Source organism: Scomber scombrus, chromosome 15 (genome assembly GCF_963691925.1).
Source record: "Scomber scombrus chromosome 15, fScoSco1.1, whole genome shotgun sequence".
In the NCBI taxonomy this organism is placed as follows: Eukaryota; Metazoa; Chordata; class Actinopteri; order Scombriformes; family Scombridae; genus Scomber; species Scomber scombrus.
In genome coordinates, this window is record NC_084984.1 from 4742126 (window position 1) to 4750944 (window position 8819).

An 8819-nucleotide genomic window follows, 5' to 3' on the forward strand; every position below is an offset into this window, starting at 1 on the left:
CAAGTACCTAAATGGCGTCTTATAGCCTATATGGCTGGACTTTTTTTTTTTCTGGTTTTGCACAATGACCGTAGAGAGCAGACTTATTTAATTAGGGATCCAGTATTGTGATATATTTTTCTTTCCACTTACTTAAGGGATGATTTCATGATTTTTTATGTAGTAAATGCAGATAAACTTGATCGTTAAAGTTGCAATTATGTATACAGGATATATTTTGTTGCTCTGACACTGTTCAGTGTATCTTACCAACCTTTTCCTGTATGATACATTTAATATTATTATTTTTGGTTTAATTAACCTGGCAAAGCTCGAAGTAAAAAGGCCACTACCACCACCGATGTAGCATAATAAATATACTATGAAACAACCATATGTACCTTTACAAAACCTCTGCTGAATTGTTTTAGCTTTTATTGATGGATTTGATCGTGTGTAGAGTCTTTATTTTTCAAATTTCCACTTTGACCAAATCATACAGTGGTCTAAATGTACTCCTGGATACACTGGCGCCATCCTCTGCATTCACTAGCTAGTATCAGGTGCTCAGACACAAAATGGCCACTGCACTTCATGCAGGTTGCGACATATCGACATTAGATAATGCAAACCTCCAGAGTGCTCCTCGCTCTGATGAAATGCTCTTTATTTTACTCTATGGAGTCTTGTTAGTTGTGAACAGCCGGTGTATGATGTCCCCAAACTGTGTCTGAGTGAATGAACTGATTAACCTGAGTGGCCGTCCCTACCAGAGAGAGGGGGTGGGCCACCAGCCTGAATAACTGCCTTCATCATCAATGTCACATAAATCACTTAGCTGGGCAGGGCTTTCAAATGAGACTTCTTCCTCTGAGCCAGACTGAAATGGTCACAGTAATGCTGTTGCCGAGTGCCGGTGTGTTTCTAAGGGGAAAACATGCAACTGTGATAGCGCACGGGATGCAATGGTGCAACATTTCTGTGAAACTTCAGTCTCGTTAAATCTTGATTTAAATAGAAAAATTGTAAGATGATTTTTTTTAGATACTTGCAAGTGAGACATTATTTTAGGAAAAGGTGAATAAGGGTGGATTGAATCCAGTTTGTGCAACAATTATATTTCCAAAATGATATAATGCCATACGATTATCCAAACATGAGAGTACAGAATACATCAAGTAAAAGAAAAAGATATTGATCACGCTGGAGAGTTGGGAAAACATATGCCAGCTACAATGGTTCAACGGGTTCGAGTACGTGGCGGGAGTTCTGCTGGAAAAAGATTGTGAGATTTTTTTGTCACACCCATTCAGAAACAGCATCAGGGCAGCGGGGATGCCTGTTGTAGACTTTGTGGGTCTAATGGAGCCGACCACTTTCATATCTTTTGGGACTGCCAGGTGATGAGGACTTACTGGGAAGAGATCCACAAACATATTAAGAATGTATTTGGGGTAATTATTCCATTCAACTGTGAAACTATATATTTGGGGGGACTTACCATTCGAAACATGGGATATTAAAGACAAAAGACTACTTGCTATATTATTGTCAGCCAGTAAAAAATCCATCACGAGGAAATGGTTAAAAGTAGAAAGCACCCACCATTGATGAATGCGTTGACATAGTATATGAGATTTATGTGGAGAAGATATCATTTTCCCTCAGTTGAAAAAGAAAAATTCTATAGGATCTGGACCAAATGAACTGAGTATGTAAAACCGATCAGATCTGAATTTATGTGTAAATGTACCTTTTTTTTCCATGTAATGATTGGTCAGAGATGGTGAGCTCCCCTGTTGTTCATGACTTTAATAACTGGTGCTTGTAAAAGAAAATTCTGGGAGGCATTATGGACAAAATCACTTGAGCCTTCTGCATCCATCCTCCCTTATCTTTTGAGGGAGGGGGGGCAGAAACAAGTGACATATAACTTGCTATGATCTAGTGAGTCTGAAATGCTGTAATTACTATATGTATTGGGAATTTGCCTTTCCAAATAAAAATAATTAAATAAATAGAAAAATTGTATGTCTGGCTAAACGTGAGACTGAATGCATGCTAACAATCATGCGGAAGGATGAAATACATCAGGATCAAAAGAAAAAAGGTCGCACAAGAAAGAAACGGCAAGATTCCTTTATGTTTTTATTGAAGACATTTTTTTTTTTTAATGCAAGCTTGAACCAATATTCAATATGAACTATTCATGGTGTTGGGTTCTTTTAGATGTGACACTTACGTTCATGTAATTTTAAATTAGAGCAAAAAGAAACTGGGATCCACATTAACACAGATGCTCTTATGAATACGTTTGGTTTATTTCGTGAGCAGCTGTACAGGACACTTTGATGATCAGGCCATGCAGTGACTCAAGCCTCATTTTTACTTCTTCACCAGCTGAATAACATCTTCATCCTCCATCACGTGGTCTTTGCCCACCTTTTGAGGGTTGTGTTTCACAGATGCTCCCCACACAAGCGCACTGAAAGAGGTAAATTATTGTTTGTGAGTGATCACTTCAAAGCAGTAATGCACGTTTCATTTTTCATCACCAAACAGAAAAAAAATGACAGCTCGAACAATGGTTCTGCACTATAAAGTAACCTACGGGATGAAAAGGCAAAGGCTCTCTTGTCGTGTATGTCACTGTTTAACCCATTTATTCCCCAGAGGATAATGGTAATGGTCAACAGCACTAACGTATTGACTGATTGATGATCTTAGCTCTCCCATTTGGAGATGGCGGCACAACACATCATCTCAGATCCTAATCCAGACCCTCCAATTAATGCTTATCTGGCGTACCTTGCCATAAAGAGGGCAATGGCTGTTATTGAAGTGACCGTGTTGTTTTAAACCAATTTATCCACCACTTGTCATTCTGGTTTAAAAGGTATCTATTGATGTCTAAGTAAAATGTCACAACTGGCAAATAAATAAATAAAATTGGCTTCCAAATAGATGTTCATTTTAGAGGTCTAAATGATCCTCACTACCTGCTTCTATTTCTAATTTTTGGCCTATAAACTATGCATAAGACTATAGTTACATAGATATATTTAAATAAACATTATCATAACTAATCCTCCCTTTTACAAACATTTAACAGTGGTTTGATTTCTCTAACAGTGTGCATGGGACAAAAGCCATTTACAAGAAATGTACCATACTTCTCTAGGGAGTAGTGTACCAGACATGATCAAATCTGTGCACCAAGACAAAATTTCTCTCAACAAGTAAAAATATAAAACAAATCTCGATTACTTACTACTTCAATTCTTTGAGGAGGTTTTTGTGAATCTTTACGCAGAAATCCTCGACTGAAGTTCGATCAGTAGGGAGTACGACGGGAGATGTGTAATCAGGAAGCTGGCCTTTGGGTTTGGTGTAGCTGCAAACAAACACATCATCTCAGTCAAATATTCCAGTCTGAACAATAATTACAATTTTAAATGCACTCCTTGTTCCGCAGCATTAACACCCCCTGGTGGTGACTGTATGAACAACACTTACATGCGCACAAGCTGTAGGTAGTCCCATATTTTCTCCAGAAGGTCATCAAAGTTCCAGCGGTGGTGGGCAGAGATGGGTACACAGTGGGGCACCTTGTAGATGACGTCAAGCTCTTCGATGGAGATCTGGTCAATTTTGTTGAGCACGTAAATGCATGGGATGTAGACCCTGTTATGATGAGAGAGAGAGTCGGTGGATGCCGGGCATGAAATTACTGCACAATATGCAACCATTCGTGTTCAGCAGTCTGAAGTGAATTCACACCTTTGTCATGTCTGTTTTAACTGAAAGAATTGTAAAAGAAAAATAAACAACCAGCTGTGTTCAACCTTTCACTGCTTTTACTGGTAGCATCTGTAAAAACTGCATGTAAGCTGATTCAGACTTGAGTTGTCAGGCAAAACTACAAACCAAATCAAAATGTTCCTTGCTTACAAGTACAAATGGTGAAAACAAGATAATTAATTTTAGGAAGGTCATTTCTAATGTGATCCATATCCTAGATTTAAATGCATATGTTGAGATTTTATGTTTATTTCCATTCAAGAACTGTAAGAGATGCCCTTGCTTAACTAGAAATTACACTTTGCATTACACACAAATCAGAAAAATCTTAAATGGCCTAAAAAATGCAAGCGTGGTTCGAAGCCTGTCTGACACATGAACAGCATTTTCAGATGCATCTGCATTGGTGTGGCGGGGGCTGAAGTAAGACTTCGGATTCCAGCAGGCCACACCCACTGCGAATGACTAAGGCAGGGCCCATTCTGGCACTACAGCAGCTTACCGATTTCCCTCCACGCAATCAATGAGGTCATCAGCTGTGGAGTCGCTGCGCAGAGTGATGTCGGCGTTGTGGATCTTGTACTCTGCCAGGATAGACTTCACCGTATCACCATCCAGCTCACTTTGTGCACACTAAAGAGAGAGGAGGACAAAGGACAGGTGTTTTGTCATTCAACACACGATCGCAAGACATATTAAACACACGGTATGATTTACCTCAAGCTTCAAATACAAAATAAAGAGAATCCATCAGTAAAATGATGTAGCCCTAATGCTAATAATGATATTTATGAAATTCCAAATTTACCAAAGAAGTGATATTTTGCAGGGCAGAAGAATAACTGTCAGAGAATCTTAGTGAAGTGTAATCTTATATATGTCCACCAGAGGGCAGCATTGGGGAGCGTCTCAGTGATTGTTGCCAGTAGATCAGACGCCATTCATATTAAATGTGTTAAGACGCATTTGATTCTACATGTCAAGTGCTCGTGATGAAAAACTTTCAGATGTTTTGATTAAACTAATTAGATACCAGAAAAATAGCCATCATCAAAATGCACTGACAATCAACTAAAGATATCCCTGACAAATTATATCAATCATGCATGTCAAAACAATAGCAGTATTAAGGACATCCCTTAATTGACTAGTTCTTAAGATTATCTCACTTTTATAGCTCATCAGTTTGTTAAATAACAAGAGGACAAGTATTTTAACACACACACACGGCACACAGCCGCTAAAACCAACCAAAAACTCCTCTCTGCACTACATCATTCATTTCAGACACTAATTTAGACATGAAAATTGTGAGCAGTTTGCATCTCTGTATTTAATTGCCATCATGCTGTGTGAGCCATACTGTAGCTGTGAAGTTGATGCCTCCTTTGTCCTTCCTCTTGTAGCCAATGTTGGGAGGTTGCTTGTTAAGCCTGATGCCGAAGCCCTCCAGCTCGTGTTCTATTAGCTTCTTATGAAGAAGAGGCTTCAACACATCGAGCACTATCAGGATTAAGTTGCAGGTTCGAGCCACTGAAGTAGAGGGAGGAGGGAGAAGCAGACATTAATGGAGCAGTGGATGTGGATGAAGTGTGGATCACCAACCATTTCATAAGAATAACACTTGTGATGCTTTATCCTACCACCAATTAAGGGCAGAAAATGTCTAAATGCATTGTCATACCAGGGTTTCCCATACATAGACCAATGTGTGGCGCGGCGCCTCAGAATCAACACCGAGCGCCACGAATTGATTCTGGGTTGTTTTTTTTTGTTAAACTTGATTTTGAAATATAAATATAGTTCTGTTCATTCATCTCCGCATAGCATCTTTCTCCCTGTTATTCTCGTACACACACTTATTAGACCAATCGCACCAAAGTCTTCTAAAGTGTAGGAGCAGTTCACACTACATGCATTTTGTGCATCCTGCCGAGGGCGGCACGAAGCACAAAAAACGATCGGTTTTCTATCACTTTTGCGTCATATCAGTGATATAATGTCACAGTGTGGATCATTAACCTTGTTGCAGTGTGCTCCCTGGTTATAGTTAGTAAACTAACAGCTTCTACCTGCTCAGATCTCACAGTCAGCAGCAGGAGATGAGGAGAGCAGCAACTAGTAGCTATGTATGGAAGCCTAATGATGGTAAAAGTAAAACTGGTAACTACAAAAATAAACCATTATTATTATTTATTATTTATTTATTTGAATTAGTTCAGTGTAAATACTAATAAACGAATTCTACTGTATTTATTTGACAGTCTACAACCTACCCACTAGACACAGATGCTGATGGAACTACAAAGCTACTTCTGGACCTTCACTTGAGGAAATGTTCACAAATTGGACTGAGTGAATTTTAATTGAATACCTCTGCTGTATATTGTTGAAATCCAGTTTTAAACTAAGCAGAAACCTCACTGATCACACAATTACCTGCGATAACCTGTCTGCCTCTGCCTTTGCCATCCTTGGCACCCTCAATGATTCCTGGGAGATCGAGGAGCTTAGAGGAAAAAAAGAAAGTAAAAGTAAAATAAGCAACCTAGCAAAAAAAATATAACCTGAAAACACTTATATGCTGGTACTGAAAAAAAAAAAAAAGGCTGTACCTGAATTTTTGCACCTTTGTAACGAATGACTCCAGGTACAGTTGTAAGAGTGGTGAACTCATAGGCGGCAACCTCAGAGTAAACACCTGCAAGGTTACTTAGCAGTGTCGACTTTCCCACCGAAGGAAAACCAACGAAACCAACACGAGCATCGCCAGTTTTTGCTACATCAAAACCTAAAAGGAAAAAGACGACATCAGAAACCAAATATCCACTATGATGTTTACAGGACAGGAGACTCCCAACATATAAAATATAGTTAAGAGTAGGAAGTGTGGATAAAGTATTTAGTTTAAAAACTGTGATGTTACCTTCTCCTGGTCCGCCACCACTGCCTCCCTTTGGTGTGATGAGTTCCCTCCTGAGTTTGGCAAGACGTGCTTTGAGCAGACCCAAGTGGTGAGCTGTGGCCTTGTTCCTCTGCGTCCTGGCCATCTACAAATGACAGCGACAACACCAGCATGAGGTCTCTTGTTCCTTTTTATGATCATTTTGGGAATAATCACTGAGCAGTCCGAGCCGTGTGCCCCCCTCTCTTTCTCTCTACCCAACAGGAGTTCAGCCTCACCTAATGTCTCCTCTAAATAATGTCTTTATCATTCTTTCTCTTCTCTGTGACTAGTGTTTTTCATGTCTCTTCTGTATGTGAGTGGTGTGATGAAATTAACAGTTAAATACCTGTAAATTACTCACACAATTTGAATAAATGAAGGGATCTGTAAAATAAAGTGTTACTGACAGTTCATGGACGGCTCCGTTGGTGTTCATTCACACCACCAAATCTGGGAGTAAAAGTACCTGCCTGGTGGGACATAATATACTGACTTTAATCCATGATTGTGATTTTAAATGAACCGACTTGTTTTGAGAGTGAATAGGAGGTAAACTGTTCTCCTTTACCAGACCTCTCTTTATCGCCACCTGCTCTGTTGAGCAATTTCAAGACAAATCAATTTTAGGGCTGCAAGTAACGATTACTTTTCATTATCGATTAATCTGTAGATTATGTTCTAGATTAATTGACTAGTTGTTTGGTCTATAAAATTGTGAAAAAAGATGATCAGTTTCCCAGAGCCAAAGGTGGTGGTCTTCAAATGTCTTGTTTTGTCCACATCCCAATTTACTGTCAGAGGACTGAGGAAAACAGGAAATATTTACATTTGAGAGGGTAGAATCAGAGAATTTGGATATTTTTTTCTTTAAAAAAATGACTCAAAAATTATACATCACTCATTAAAACGTTGATTAATTTTATAATTGACAACTAATCGATTGATCAACTAGTCATTGCTGCTCTAAATAGTCTAAAATTAACTTACTGCTAACCCTAAGTGGTGTAATTCAGATTTCTCCTTTGGTACTTTAAGATCATCTGAATTAAAAGTAGTTATAAAACTTCTTCTATCTCTATCTAAGCCCTAACATTAAAATTAAGCAGAACATTTTGTTTTAAATGTTGATACTTAATCAGAGTCTAAGTCCCTTTATTAAACACCATTGTTGTTGTACTACTTATGTAAAGAAAACAAACTCTGACAGGTAAAAACACACTCTCATATTTCACTCATTTTGGTTAAAGTTTGGGTGATTTGAACAGCTTGTCCCTCACCGAGCCTGCTGCCAACCACTCACATACTACATGGAATCGACTCTAAGCGTTATCCGTATCTATGCTTTTGTCTCATAACATAGCAACATCCTGTTAATAATGCAATTTGATTCCTAACGATTTTCTAAGTCGAATAAGCATGTTAAGAAAGAGTAGGCCATAAATACTGACTATACTACGTGCCCCTAGCTGTGGGGGCTAGGCTAATACATGCTAGCATTAATAGCTAACGGTGAGCGACAACGTGATTCACTGAGTTCTCGCCAGGTGTCTAACATAACTTACCTCATTTTCAATCTCTGCTATTTTGGCGAGTATACTCATGATGGCGGAGATTCTTGTGTCCAATCGATGTTAGTGTAGGAGATTGTAAAGATGTTACATGGAAGTTGGCAAAGTTAGAGGGATGTTTAGCATGCACGCTGAGCTACAGGCTAACACCACGCAAGTGCCGCTGCGTGCTGCTTCGCGGGAAATCTCGCGATGATAGCGACAGTTCACTGTGCCCAGCAGGTTGACTCGCAGGAGGTAAATGATGAAGGACGAGGCAAAAAGGCCAACAAGTTAGGGCTGAAACATGAAAACTCTTTAAAAAAATAATTGCACTTAAATGCCCTTATGGATTATTAATGTTTTTATTTTATTTTTGTATGCCTCAGAGAGTGCTATCTAATAGTCGTTAGGCTATATTGTTGACCCTTAATATAATGACAATTATATATAGTTGTTTTATTATTTTATTTTACTCTTACCTTTTTTCCCTTTTAATAACCCTCCTAAGATTTCTGGTTTTATTCACTTTATTTTATAGTGAC

At 38.7% G+C, this 8819-nt stretch overlaps 1 protein-coding gene across 1 annotated transcript; it reads right to left on the bottom strand.

The window, feature by feature from the left end:
* Window positions 1–2114: 2114 nt before the first annotated feature.
* Window positions 2115–8463, bottom strand: drg1 (developmentally regulated GTP binding protein 1). Its single transcript, XM_062435196.1, has 9 exons — window positions 8290–8463; window positions 6707–6830; window positions 6396–6571; window positions 6220–6289; window positions 5144–5313; window positions 4283–4413; window positions 3496–3663; window positions 3251–3373; window positions 2115–2464 (listed from the first exon to the last, which is right to left on the bottom strand). The coding sequence occupies exons 1-9, from the start codon at window positions 8326–8328 to the stop codon at window positions 2365–2367; spliced, it is 1101 nt and encodes a 366-aa protein (XP_062291180.1). The 5' UTR covers window positions 8329–8463; the 3' UTR covers window positions 2115–2364.
* Window positions 8464–8819: the final 356 nt, after the last annotated feature.

What these genes read in the sequence shown, in the direction of transcription:
- drg1 (XM_062435196.1), bottom strand. Translation starts at nt 8,328, where the DNA reads ATGAGTATACTCGCCAAAATAGCAGAGATTGAAAATGAG. An exon ending in TGGTGGCGGACCAGGAGAAG is followed by an intron (nt 6,572 to 6,706) that starts GTAACATCACAG and finishes TTTTCCTTTTAG; the next exon opens with GTTTTGATGTAGCAAAAACT. An exon ending in GCATCAACTTCACAGCTACA is followed by an intron (nt 4,414 to 5,143) that starts GTATGGCTCACA and finishes CTCTCTCTTTAG; the next exon opens with TGTGCACAAAGTGAGCTGGA.